The sequence below is a fragment of the Girardinichthys multiradiatus genome, chromosome 23 (genome assembly GCF_021462225.1).
Source record: "Girardinichthys multiradiatus isolate DD_20200921_A chromosome 23, DD_fGirMul_XY1, whole genome shotgun sequence".
Classification (NCBI taxonomy): Eukaryota; Metazoa; Chordata; class Actinopteri; order Cyprinodontiformes; family Goodeidae; genus Girardinichthys; species Girardinichthys multiradiatus.
The window spans coordinates 26,238,484-26,253,349 of NC_061815.1; the positions used below are offsets into that span (position 1 = coordinate 26,238,484).

The 14,866-nt window shown below is 38.4% G+C and overlaps 2 protein-coding genes across 5 annotated transcripts in view; both read left to right on the forward strand.

The window, feature by feature from the left end:
* LOC124860299 (protocadherin alpha-C2-like) overlaps positions 1 to 14,866 on the forward strand; it is a 192,052-nt gene that overhangs the window by 34,389 nt on the left and 142,797 nt on the right. The window contains exon 1 of one of the 4 annotated variants that reach the window (XM_047353503.1): positions 3,615 to 5,990. The exons of 2 other annotated variants lie outside the window; for them this stretch is intronic. In XM_047353503.1, the coding sequence (XP_047209459.1) occupies positions 3,630 to 5,990 (2,361 nt within the window). In that variant the 5' untranslated portion in view covers positions 3,615 to 3,629. Of the gene's footprint in view, positions 1 to 3,614; positions 5,991 to 7,344; positions 9,864 to 14,866 lie in introns of those variants that run through there. One more of the 4 variants, XM_047353506.1, reaches the window with a different exon arrangement.
* LOC124860718 (protocadherin alpha-3-like) lies at positions 676 to 3,458 on the forward strand. The gene has a single exon (XM_047354240.1). The coding sequence runs from the start codon at positions 676 to 678 to the stop codon at positions 3,043 to 3,045; it is 2,370 nt and encodes a 789-aa protein (XP_047210196.1). The 3' UTR covers positions 3,046 to 3,458.

The following is a 14,866-nucleotide window of genomic DNA, read 5'->3' on the forward strand; positions in this document are numbered from 1 at the left end:
CAATAAAAGAGTTCTAATAATAGTTACAAGATATATTGTAAAATTTATATTTTTGAACTTGCTGGTGTGTCAAATTTTCTTTGATTGTTTAAAGTGGTCTGATTTCTACTTTGTTTTAGAATATTTGTTCTAATCCTTATTTCTCAAGGGCAGAATCTCTGAAAATGCGTTTTTTGTGGCTTGCATGCCATTAAGAAGTTTTGCTGAGTTCTTCATTTCTCTAATATAAATTACTAAGTGTTAAAATCAATACAGAGTTTTAATCCTGTCTCGAAACCTTTTAGATAAGCTGTGCTGGTCAGTGAGCTTTGTGCTGCAAAATGGGGAATATCATAACATTTTGTTTTCATTTTTCATTTTTAATTATTCTATTTTGCATATTTTTCTCTAGGTTTAAGGTGCAGTTCTGCAGGGTTTTGTCCGAGACACTTGGTGTCAGTATAATAACAAACTATGACTCTGCGTGCTTATATGATCTCCACCAGACCCATCCCCTTCCCATCCAGCTTTTACAACCAAGTCGTTATTGCGACTGCAGATGTATCTTGCGTTATAGATGTCAGATATCCTTCATACCGTATAATGGTGTCATTCCAAAAACGATAGCCTTGGAAACAAATATTTTAGCACAAGTGAAGATCTCTTTCGAGAGGATTTATTTTTTCCCTTTCCGTCATGGAACAAAGGCGACATGAAACACGGAGAGCGCGGAAAAAATGGACTACAATCACAATGCTTCTGGTGGCGTTTTGGAGCAGCGTTTCAGCACAACTCCGGTATTCTGTCCTCGAAGAAGTTCCAGAGGGAACTGTTGTTGGAAATATCGCGAAGGATTTAGGTCTTGATAAAACCACGCTGAAAGAGAGGGGCATCCGTATTGTGTACGGATCAACAGAGCCGCCTTTCATAGTGAGGCAAGATGATGGTGTCTTGTACGTGGAAGGAAAAATTGACCGAGAGGAAATCTGTGAACGAAGAAAGGTTTGTACTATTGACTTAAAAACGGTGCTTCAAAACCCGCTGGAGATTCATCACGTCGTTGTGGAGATTCTGGATGTAAATGATCACTCACCAGTCTTCCCACAAAAAGAAAACATATTAGAGGTTTCTGAATCTGCGCTGCCTGGCGCAAAATTCCAGTTGCAAGCTGCGCGGGATGCTGACAGTGGTTTATTATCCGTTCAGCAATATAAGTTGAGTAATAATGCACATTTTCGTTTAGACGTAAAAGATCGAGGTGAGGACCGTAAAACACCTAGTTTAGTTCTTGAAAAGCCACTCGACAGAGAATCAGTTAAAAGCCATGTGTTGCTCCTGACAGCATTAGATGGAGGTAAACCTCCAAGATCTGGTAATATGACAATAATTGTTAATGTTTCCGATGTTAATGATAACCCTCCAGTTTTCAGTCAGGAATCATATACTGTGTCTCTGAAAGAAAACTCCCCTGTTGGTACGACTGTGATCCAAGTTAATGCAACCGATTTAGATGAGGGTCCTAACGGTGAGGTCGAATATTCATTTGGAAATGACGTGGATGCACGGAGTCGTGAAAGCTTCAGTTTAAATCCTTTGACTGGAGTCATTGTTGTAGCAGGAGCCATTGATTTCGAGGAGAACAGCAGATATGAAATTGATGTGCAGGCATCCGACAAAGGTACAGCAACACTGAACACAGAAAAAAGTGTATTAATCAACATTGTTGATATAAATGACAATGAACCAGAGATTGAAGTGACGTCATTTTCTCATGTGCTCCCAGAAGATTCAAAACCGGGGACAACAGTGGCGTTGATTAGTGTAAAGGATGCTGATTCTGGTCTGAACGGAAAAGTTATGTGTTACATAAACAATGACCTTCCCTTTCTGTTAACTCCTTCCTTACAAAATAACATGTATTCTCTGGTAACTAAAACTGTTCTAGACCAAGAACAAAAATCTCAATATAATGTACTAATCATCGCTAAAGATGCAGGAGAGCCAAGCTTACATTCAGAAAAAAATATTAAAGTAGACGTATCTGATGTAAATGACAATGTACCTGAATTCTCTCAAAACCCATACACTTTTTACGTTTATGAGAATAACGCCCCAGGTGAGAAAATTGTTTCTGTAACAGCCCGTGATAAAGACGACGGTAGTAATGCAATAATTTCATATCAAATTTTAAGAAACACAGAAGTAACAAATATGCCGACATCTTTTATAAATGTCAATTCTGAAGCTGGAGACATTGTGGCTTTGAAAAGTTTCGACTTTGAAACTCTGAAAACTTTCCAGTTCCAAGTTGTCGCCTCAGATTCTGGGTCTCCGTCACTGAGCAGCAACGTCACAGTGAACGTGTTCATTCTGGATCAGAACGACAACGCTCCAGTCATCCTGTATCCAGTCAGCTCCAACGGTTCTGCTGAAGGTGTGGAGGAGATTCCCCGCAATGTGAACGCAGGACACTTGGTGACTAAAGTCAGAGCCTATGACGCTGATATAGGATATAACGGCTGGTTGCTGTTTTCACTGCAGGAAGTTACTGACCACAGTCTCTTTGGTTTGGACCGCTACACAGGACAGATCAGAACACTTCGCTCGTTCACAGAGACAGACGAGGCTGAGCATAAACTGGTCATACTGGTCAAAGACAATGGCAACGTTTCCCTCTCAGCAACAGCTACTGTGATTGTCAAACTGGTGGAGCCCAAAGAGGCTTTTGCAGCTTCTGATGTTAAAAGTGCAGCAAAGGATGATGAGGATAATAATGCGACTTTTTACCTGATGATCACTTTGGGCTCAGTTTCAGTTCTGTTTATCATCAGTATCATCGTGCTGATTGCAATGCAGTGCTCCAGATCCACAGACTATACTTCTAAATATCTCCCAGAGACTAATTATGATGGGACACTGTGCCACAGCATCCAGTACAGATCTGGAGACAAACGGTACATGTTAGTTGGACCCAGGATGAGTATAGGATCTACTATAGTACCTGGAAGTCATGCAAACACACTGGTGCTACCTGACAGGAGGAGGACATGTGAAGAGGTAAGATGAACAATTTAACCTTGAAATGTTTCGACCTGAATATAATTTCTTTATCATGTCAAGAGTGTTGCCTTGTTTCGTAGTTTGGTATTTAAATATTCTTAGATTTTTGTTATGTAAATTGTCGGGGAGTTACGTGTGTGCATTGAACTTTGTGGACTGCTGGAATCCTAGTTGAACTTTTCTCTCTAAACTTTCTTTCGCCTCAAATGACAAATATCAATAGTGCATTTAAATGCCTACCTTACTGACAGAAACGTGTTTTTGGAAGGTTTTTTCTCATCATGAGCAACTAAAATGAGAAATGGTGCATCTTGGAAGAAAAGGTTTACAGCGGTCTAGAAAAATATATGCTTAGACACTTGGTGTCAGTGATGCTCAGGCTATCCGCAGAGTCGCACCACGTAACATCCTGAAACACATCCCTCATATTTACCCGAACAGCAATCTGTGCGTAACATCACGGCTTACAGCAAAATAGATACATTTTCGGTATCTTTACGAATTTTCTTAATAATATATATATATAATTCAGAGCTTCTATGAGTTGTATTTAAAAACAATTACGTTTTTAACGCACTTTCTTTTTCGTCATGGAACAAAGAAGAGGGAATGCACGGAGGGCGCGACGTTGTTGGTTTGCTATTTTATTTTCTTTAAATGGATTATGGAGCGGAGTTTTTGCACAGCTCAAATACTCCATTTCCGAGGAGGTTCAAGGTGGAACTTTTGTTGGGAATATTGCAAAAGATTTGGGACTAGACAAGACCGTTCTAAAAGACAGAGGATATCGCATTGTGGCAGGCTCAACCGAACCCCTGTTTGAGGTAAATGAAAACGATGGAATCCTTTATTTGAAAAAGAAAATTGACAGAGAAGAGGCGTGCGAACGGATAAGTCCATGCATAATCAACCTAAAAACCGTGCTTGAAAACCCACTTGAGATTCACTACGTGTCAGTGGAAATCCTCGACATGAATGATCACCCGCCAGTTTTCCCAGAGAAAGAGAAAAGGCTTGACATTTACGAGTCGGCTCTACCAGGGGCAAGATTTCAGCTGCAGGCTGCCCGCGACCCTGATGTAGGACAGTTCACCATTCAGCAATACAAACTCAGCCATAACGAACATTTCAGGATAGAAGTCAAAGACCGAGGTGAGGATCGTAAGGTGCCATTTTTAGTTCTACAAAAGCAGCTGGATAGAGAAATGGCTGGGAAACACAGGCTGCGTCTAACAGCGGTGGATGGAGGGAAGCCAGCACTATCTGGACATATAGATATTATTGTGGATGTTCTTGATGTTAATGACAATTCTCCAGTGTTCACTAAAGAGGTTTATTCTGCAACAATTGATGAAAACATTCCGATTGGCACTGTAGTAATTGAGGTAAATGCAACAGATTTGGATCAGGGTGCTAACAGTGTAATTATATACTCATTTGGTAACGAAGTTGATTCAAAATTAATGGATCTTTTTAGTATAGATGAAAACACGGGTGAAATTAAAGTGACAGGTCAGATAGATTTTGAAAAAAGCAAAATTTATGAAATTGATATTCAAGCTTCTGATAAGGGACCAGTTCCTCTTACAAGTGTTAAAAATGTTATAATAAGTGTCACTGATGTCAACGACAATCCACCTGAGATAGAAGTGACGTCATTTTCTAGCTTGATAAGAGAAGATTCTAAGATAGGAACTACTGTAGCTCTCATTAGCGTGAATGATTTAGACTCTGGAATAAATGGTAAAGTGATTTGTACAATTAAAGAGGACGTCCCATTTTCTTTGACTCTGTCCTTACAGGAAAATATGTACGCTGTTGTGACCAAATCACACCTTGATAGAGAAATAATTTCTCAATATTATGTTACAATTAGTGCAAAAGACGCTGGTGATCCATCATTTGTGACTGAAAAGACTATGAGTATCGCTGTGTCTGATGTAAACGACAACGTGCCGGAGTTTTTAACAATTCCATACACATTTTACATGACAGAGAACAATAGTCCCGGAGCATATGTGTTTTCAGTAAAAGCGTATGACCGGGATGATGGTGATAATGCGCTTATTTCATACCATATTTTAAGAGATAAAAGCAGTGTTCATAAATTGACTTCGTTCCTCAACATAAACTCTGAAACTGGAGACATTGTGGCTTTGAAAAGTTTCGACTTTGAAACTCTGAAAACTTTCCAGTTCCAAGTTGTCGCCTCAGATTCTGGGTCTCCGTCACTAAGCAGCAACGTCACAGTGAACGTGTTCATTCTGGATCAGAACGACAACGCTCCAGTCATCCTGTATCCAGTCAGCTCCAACGGTTCTGCTGAAGGTGTGGAGGAGATTCCCCGCAATGTGAACGCAGGACACTTGGTGACTAAAGTCAGAGCCTATGACGCTGATATAGGATATAACGGCTGGTTGCTGTTTTCACTGCAGGAAGTTACTGACCACAGTCTCTTTGGTTTGGACCGCTACACAGGACAGATCAGAACACTTCGCTCGTTCACAGAGACAGACGAGGCTGAGCATAAACTGGTCATACTGGTCAAAGACAATGGCAACGTTTCCCTCTCAGCAACAGCTACTGTGATTGTCAAACTGGTGGAGCCCAAAGAGGCTTTTGCAGCTTCTGATGTTAAAAGTGCAGCAAAGGATGATGAGGATAATAATGTGACTTTTTACCTGATGATCACTTTGGGCTCAGTTTCAGTTCTGTTTATCATCAGTATCATCGTGCTGATTGCAATGCAGTGCTCCAGATCCACAGACTATACTTCTAAATATCTCCCAGAGACTAATTATGATGGGACACTGTGTCACAGCATCCAGTACAGATCTGGAGACAAACGGTACATGTTAGTTGGACCCAGGATGAGTATAGGATCTACTCTAGTACCTGGAAGTCATGCAAACACACTGGTGCTACCTGACAGGAGGAGGACATGTGAAGAGGTAAGCATTTTTATATAAGTCGTTGTCAATAAGTTTTTTTTATGTGTAAACATTTGGCTTATGAGCTAATAGACTGATCAGATTCTTTAGAATTGAGTCTCGGTTTTTTTTTCTTCTAAGTTTTATTTAAATTGGAGGAACACGGTTCCCTCATGTATTCTAATGTGTTATCAAAAATGCAGCATCGTCTTATAAACAAACAAAAGTTTACTAAAAGTTTAAACTCAAATTCATTTAAGAGAAAGAGAAATGGGAGCTTTAAAACTATCCTTCTATCACCAAATGTGAAGGATGTTGGTGACAGTTCTCATCTGTCACTAGCATTGCAACACTTCGTTTTGTGCTAACCTGTGGAATCCACGAAATTTCTCCAGAAAGAGCATTGCTGATACTCTGCGACATTGTTTTTTAGTGAGTTAAGAAAACATTCAACATTACTACGGATTTAGATTAATGCAGAAAGCTGAACGGGATTTGCTGCATATGATGCAGTTTTAGAAGGACCAGAATGAGAGTAAAACATCTCACATGTTCTTAATAGAAACTCTAGTGTGTTTGGAATGTGAATTAAAGACTTTTTGGATTGCTAACCGCCTCTGAAGTCTAAACTAAAAGGGGATTTAATGCGTATGCTAATTCTTAAACGTGATAGCACTGTTTGCATTTGTATAAAGGTTGATGTGTTGCTATGTTTCCCCCCGAGATTTTGACCATATATTTCGCCCGTGAGCTGAGCACTTTTTCTTTTGTCATCATTCAACTTATCCATAAAGTGAAAAATCGAAGCTTTCTCTCGGTAATATTAGTGTACGCAATGTTCTGTTTCTATTTACATGTTTTTTTTTTTGTCTCAGAGACATGAATCCCTCCTTATCATTTTTTAACTCTGTACAATCCATTAATAACTGAAAAGCTGGCATTTTTTATTGGGAAATGAAATGTAAGAACTCCAAATTTTAACTAGGTGCAACGCACAGGTAGTTAAGGTTTTAGGGACAGAAACTTGCAGTCTCTATCCTTGGTACTGAATTTTTGGCTTCTTCCTGTGGCATTGATGTAGTTCTCAGTTTATTTCATTATTTGTCCGCAATAACAATAAAAAAAAATCTTCCAATTGTGCTGTGTTAAATGGACCCATAATTACTTATCTTAAAATGCCTCTTGATTTTTCTGGGATTGTGTAAAAAACGCGCTTTTTGACCTGACGATCTTGAAAATATAAGTAAAAACGCAAACAAAAATCTGCAGTGAGAAAAAATTACGCGTGGTGTCAGTGCGATATAAAAAGTGAACCACAGACGAGCCGTTTTTCGTCCCTATGCGGTTCCACCTTTCTATAATTTTCCTCCGTTCGGCTGCTGCCTCATTTTCTCTGTGCACAACCTCTTATAGTCATCGGATTTATGCAATGTTTTACATAAAATCGACTGTCTATCTGAACTACAAGTGTTGCATTCTGTTCTAACGAAACAGTTTTGATCCGTGTTGTGGATTGCTGATATCTTGGGGTTGACCATGGGACAAAGGAAACGCACCGCGGGAAGGCTGCGGGGATATTTATTTGGATGCTTCTATGCTGTGCTTTTGTGGAGTTTGGCGTCAGCACAGTTAAGATATTCGATCTCTGAGGAAATAAGCGAAGGAGCTGTGGTCGGAAATATCGCAAAGGATCTGGGATTGGATAAAAGCACACTAAAAGACAGAAAGTATCGGATTGTTTCCAATGATGCGGATCCCCTTTTTCGTGTAAATCAAAACGATGGAATCCTGTATGTCAGCCGAAAAATCGACCGGGAGGAGGTGTGCTCAGATAGCAGTACGTGTTTGATAAATCTGAAAACTGTGCTTGAAAACCCGCTAGAAGTACATTATGTTAGGGTGGAAGTGCTGGATATAAATGATCATTCTCCCAGCTTCCAAGACAACGAGACCACTCTGGAGATTTCCGAGTCAGTGTTGTCTGGGACAAGATTTCAACTTAAAGCCGCAAAAGATCAAGACAGTGGTCATTTCTCTGTGCAACAATACAAACTTAGCCCAAACGATAATTTCCGGTTGGAGGTTAAGGATAAACGAAACGACATTAAATTACCAATTCTGATTGTGCAAAAACCTTTAGACAGAGAAACTGCAGGGAACCACTCACTGACACTTACAGCCCTGGATGGAGGTAAACCTCCGAAATCTGGTTATATGAATATTCTAATACATGTTTTAGATGTAAACGACAATGCACCTGTTTTTTCCAAAGATGCTTATTCAGTGATGCTCAATGAAAATTCACCGATAGAAGCAACAGTCATACAGGTGAATGCAACTGATTTAGACGAAGGCCCAAATGGAGAAGTAATTTATTCATTTAGCAACAGTGTGAGTAAAAATATACTAAATCTTTTTTATATTAATTCATTAACCGGTGAGCTAACAGTGAAAGGGTTAATAGACTTCGAAGATAAAGATGAATATGAAATAGAAATTCAAGCATCTGATAAAGGCCTTGCCCCACTAACAGCTGAAAAAAGTGTGATTATTAAAATTATTGATTTGAATGATAACGCTCCGGAGATTGAAGTCACATCATTTTCAAACTCAATTCCTGAAGATTCCCGACCAGGAACTACAGTCGCGCTCATCAGTGTAAATGATTTGGACTCAGGTCTTAATGGAAAAATTATTTGCTCGTTAAGTGAGGAGGTTAATTTTGTTTTATCAGCATCCTTGCAAGACACAATGTTTTCAATAGTAACCAAATCCCCTCTGGACAGAGAGCAAAAGTCACTATATGACCTGACAATAACTGCAAAAGATGCAGGTCATCCTTCACTGTCATCTGAAAAAACAATAAGCGTTGTGGTGTCAGATGTGAATGACAATAGTCCAGAGTTTTCACAGAGTCCATATTCTTTCTATATAACTGAGGGTAACAATCCAGGCGCCTTTGTGTTTTCTGTCAAAGCTCTTGATAGGGATGAAAATGAAAATGCGCTTATTTCCTACCATGTTACTGGAGAGGGAAGCAAGGATAGCAAATTGATTTCATTTTTAAACATTAATTCTGAGACTGGAGATATTGCAGCTCTGAAAAGTTTTGACTTTGAAACTCTGAAAACTTTCCAGTTCCAAGTTGTCGCCTCAGATTCTGGGTCTCCGTCACTGAGCAGCAACGTCACAGTGAACGTGTTCATTCTGGATCAGAACGACAACGCTCCAGTCATCCTGTATCCAGTCAGTTCCAACGGTTCTGCTGAAGGTGTGGAGGAGATTCCCCGCAATGTGAACGCAGGACACTTGGTGACTAAAGTCAGAGCCTATGACGCTGATATAGGATATAACGGCTGGTTGCTGTTTTCACTGCAGGAAGTTACTGACCACAGTCTCTTTGGTTTGGACCGCTACACAGGACAGATCAGAACACTTCGCTCGTTCACAGAGACAGACGAGGCTGAGCATAAACTGGTCATACTGGTCAAAGACAATGGCAACGTTTCCCTCTCAACAACAGCTACTGTGATTGTCAAACTGGTGGAGCCCAAAGAGGCTTTTGCAGCTTCTGATGTTAAAAGTGCAGCAAAGGATGATGAGGATAATAATGTGACTTTTTACCTGATGATCACTTTGGGCTCAGTTTCAGTTCTGTTTATCATCAGTATCATCGTGCTGATTGCAATGCAGTGCTCCAGATCCACAGACTATACTTCTAAATATCTCCCAGAGACTAATTATGATGGGACACTGTGTCACAGCATCCAGTACAGATCTGGAGACAAACGGTACATGTTAGTTGGACCCAGGATGAGTATAGGATCTACTATAGTACCTGGAAGTCATGCAAATACACTGGTGCTACCTGACAGGAGGAGAGCATGTGAAGAGGTAAGGTATAACATACATTCACTTAAAAAAGACAAACAACCCAGAATGTCTTTAGAAGTTTTCTTCCAAACCTCTGGACAAATATTTTATGTTTATGACCATATCTATGAATTATTTACTATGGTCAGCCTTCTTTGCATACTCCTTTTTACAGGGTCATACAATTGTTTTTGGTTTCATTAGGCGTTTTTAATGATGTTTAGACATATCACTTTCTTTGTGAAAAACAATAAGACTAGGAAAGGCTGAACATTCTTTGATTGATTGATTGATTGATTGATTGATTTATTGTTTTTTTATTTGTACATGGACAGTGCACAACAATACATTGACCTAAAAATAGGAAATATGCATGGTGCCAGGTTATAGCAAAATATGCTAATTTCCACCTGTAGTCCCTTGACAGGTTGATGTTAACCATACAACACAATCGTAACAAACCTCGCCCCTCAGTTACACCAGTTATTAAAGACTTCCAGGGATTTATCATTTCACATGCTTGCACCTATACAATAAACATACCTACCACACATACACGTTCGCACACTCACATACGTTCCAAAAGAACCAACTATATTTCCATTTACACACATTCATCACTAATGAGTGGAGACCTGCTTTGATAATAGCCATTTCTTTGTCAAACGTGCAAACATTGAGAAACTTGTACATGTTATAATCTCAGTTGGTAATGTATTCCACTGACTCATGGCAACAACAGAGAAGGCAGATTTAGCAAAAGATGTCTTACATTTTGGAATGCTGCACTCTCCTCTAGAGGTCGCCCTGGTCACCCTAGTTGTTTTTTCTGAGGTCAGTATGACATACCTTCTTAGAGGAGGAGCACTAATACCATGAATAATTTTAAAAAGTAAGCAAATGTTTGCATGCATAATAAGGTTATTAAAATTTAAAGAATTGTATTTTGAAAGAATATGACAGTGGTGAAACTGTCTAAATTTCTTGTCATGAATTTTTATTGCACTTTTGAAGGTTGATTGAAGAGGCTTTAAGACTGTTTTGCATGCCTGCAACCAGCTAGTCACACAATACAGAATACGGGAAAAAATCATGGAATTTAAATACATATATGATGCTTCAATGGTAAGGGATCCTCAGATGAACCTAAAATTTGCCAGAGTAAATTTTAAAGAGTTGCACAATTTTTTTTACATGATTTTTAAAAGTCAAGGTTTGATCCAGAGCAACACCTAAATAAGTGAAGCTGTTAACATTTATTATTTTTTCCCCATTTATATAAATGTCTGGATAATCTAAAATGTATGTCTATTTGTAAAATACATTGCAATAGTATTTTCTACATTTAAGGTGAGACAACAACTTTTTAGCCAGGCCTAAACTTTTTTCAATTCCCCTGTTAATCTTTCACCTACTTCACTTATATTTTTTCCATGAGTGAACAGAACAGTGTCGTCCGCATACATGACGGTGTTGATGTCACATACCAAGGGGAGATCATTGATGTATAAACTAAAAAAAGTGGCCCTAATACAGAGCTCTGTGGGACTCCCATGGTGCAATTTTTAAGGGTGGACAGTGTGTGATTTACTCGAACTAATTGTTTTCTGCCACTCAGGTGTGATGTTATCCAGTTTATTGTCTGGTTGGAAAGTACATAGTTTGATAGTTTGCTTAATAAAATACTGTGAGAAACAGTATCGAAAGCCTTTCGTAAATCTAGGAAGACAGCTCCCACTACTCCTTGGTCTAGGTTTGATTTAATTTCTTCAAGGAAGTAGGAACAAGCGGTCTCTGTTGAATATTTCTTCCTAAAACCAAATTGCAAAGGATTTAAATAAGCATTGGTTTCAAGATGTTGGATTAGTTGCTCTGCCACAACCTTTTTGTAGACTTTGGAGATGGTTGGGAGGATGGTAATGGGCCAATAGTTATTAACCTCTCGTTTGTCTCCGGATTATATACAGATATAACAACGCCAGTTTTTAATGCATCAGGAAATATACCATCTCTAATGGACCAATTTATTATTTTTGTCAGCACTGGGATCAGACTTTCTGCATGGGTTTTTAGAAACACACTATCCAACCCATGCAGTTCTTTAGCATTGCTATTATTAAGTTGCCCAATAATATTTTCCACCTTTGCGTTGTTAACAGGTGTCAGACTAAAGGTTGATGTATCACAGAATAATGAGTGGGAAGAACAATGTGTTGGGAACAACTGGGCTAGCCTCTCAACAGAATTAATAAAATATTCATTTAAATATCTTGCTAAAATCTCAGTATCATTTTCAATATTGTCATTTATTTTGAGCTGTATGTCATAGCTGCTGTTTTTCTCTTTTCTAAGTAATTTATCAATATATTTCCAGAACTATTTACTATTTCCTTTTGCATCTTTAATTAAGTTGAGGAAAAAGTTTGGCTTTGTTTTTCTAAGGAATGTTATGACCTTATTTCTCAAACTTCAATATATCGAATAATCAGTTGTTAATCTGGTTTTGATAAACTTTTTTAGTGAGGCATCTCTTTCCTTCATTAATTCCCAGAGTTCAGCATTAAAGCATGGTATACTCTGTTTTTTAAGTTTTATTTTTTTTTTGTCTTTTTATACTTTGATAAAATATTTCTTAAAACTGATATTAGATCATTGCAGGCTTGTTCACATGATTGATTTTCTATTATTTTATTCCAGTTAATTTGCTGTATGTCATTTTCCAATAGAGATATATCCTTCTTTGTGATAAATGATATCTCTTGGTTCTTTTTTGGCTGATTTTGGTCCCTAAATCTGTTTTTATTTAACTTTCTTGCAATTCGTGTGAAATTATGGTCGGATAATCCTGTTACTAAATTATATTTTTCCCTATTCTTTCTGGTTTGTTTGTAAAGACAAGGTATATAAGTGTTTGACTAGTTTTTGTTATTCTAGTTGGTTTATTTATTATTTGTCTCATTTGTAGTGATTTCATAATGTCGTTAAGATTTTTCTTGCGCATTTTGTCAAGCCAATTTACGTTAAAATCGCCCATAAGTAAGACCTCTTTTCCTTCAAACATTTTAAGCATTTTAAATAACTCTGAATGAAATATATCTGTGGCGTTTGGGGGGCGATAGATGGCAATTACAACAAATGACATTTCACGAGAAAGTGTAATTTTAGCTGCTACACATTCTAATACATCGTTTTTTATATCAATTTCATTACTGTGGATATTCTCTTTCACATATATCAAAACCCCTCCCCCTCCTTCTATCACGTCTATATATTTTATATCCAGGAACAGTAAACACAGATAATGGAGTTGTGGAACGTAGCCATGTTTCTGTGAGGCAAAGATAGTCCAGATTTGTGTCCGTTAGTAAATGTTCAATTTGTTCAGTCTTAGATATGATGCTCCGTATGTTTATGTGTCCTCCGAAGTTCCCCTTCGGTTTGGTATTAGGATGCCACAGGACGCGGGCGTGATTTACCATTTGAAATAACTTTGTCTCTTTTTGTTTTAGAGTCACAATAGTCTGTAGAGCGGTTGCAGATCGCAAGAAAGATGAATTTGTTTGTGATTTGGCCAAACAGTTTGTCTTAATGTTACCTTGTATTCCTGGTGAAAAGGCATCAGGTGATGAAGGTGGCACAGCGATGCCTACCCGATGTTGTTTCAGTGGAGCTACGCGTCCGGGGTTTACTTGTACGTCTCCACAAAGTAAGAGAAAAAGGCAGAAAAAAATTACACTTTCCTGTTTTGATGTATTACGTGTCAGCGGCGTCCTCTGTCCACACTGACGCTGTGTGCACAGGACAATCGCTTTTCCTTGATCCAAAACATGATTAAACACAATGTACTGACTCCAAGTATCCAACGGTATGGCATGTGACATTGGTGTAGCGTATTCATCTGTCGGAAACGGAGCCGAGCATTCCCATGCGCTCAGCCAGCTACCAAACATTTGTGTGCTGATGATTGCAATACGTACAACAATATATTCAGTGTACGAAATATATTCAGTGTACGAAGCAGATGTTGAACTTTGGTGTTTTTTGGAAAGAAAGGCTTTATATTCCCATGTCCAGGTAGAACAGAATTATCAGGCGGCTTCCTAGATGTTTTTTGGAAGGAAGAAGCAGTAGCACCTGCTGAGCTGCTGCACCTTGACGCCGCCATCTTGATGCACTCGTCAGATGGCGGCGTCAATCACACCTTACCAAAGTGTGATTTAACCCAAAACTAGCTGCAGTAAAGAATGTTACATAGAATAATTAACAAACTAAATTTATAGAAACATCTTCTAAGTAAACACTCATATCAGCTTTTCACTAAATATATAATGTAACTTTATGTTTTTCCATTACTAGCCTTTTATCCCCACCAATGTGTTAAATCAGATTGGGTTTAAACTTTTCTGCATGTGGTAAACACAACCTGCTTTAATGATTCATTTTCTAAACAAAATTAAAAAAAAAGTTTATGTTCCCCCAAATGTAAACTGCTTGTTTTCACAGTGAAGGACATTTTCATTACAAATCCATCTTAAAGACAAAGTAATTAATATCCTGCTGTAGTGAGCAGTAACTGTCCGTGGTGATGAACGTCTCTTTCTTTCTTTCTTTGAACTTTCATGCAATATTTTTTTCCCAATTTACATTACTTTGGGAACTGTTAGTCACAGAGACCTACAACAAGTCTCTGATGATGATATTGTAGCACAGATTTATCTCTAGCACAGAACACACACTATTTATTGATGATGTAGCTGCTGCACCATAAGGAGCCACACTGGTGCTGTATATAAAAAAACGTTTACCTTCCAATCACAAGGATGATTCTGGAGGAACTAAAAAAAATCAACTTGTCTCTTCACTCAACTCAATTGCCACACATATAACACCTGCCACAACTGTAACAGCAACTGAAAGGACAGTGACAATAAGAACATCCTTCACTATATATAGTTTAAGTGCCTACAAAACCAAGGGAACAGACACACCCATGGAGCAATGCATGCTGGGAAATTATTTCTGAC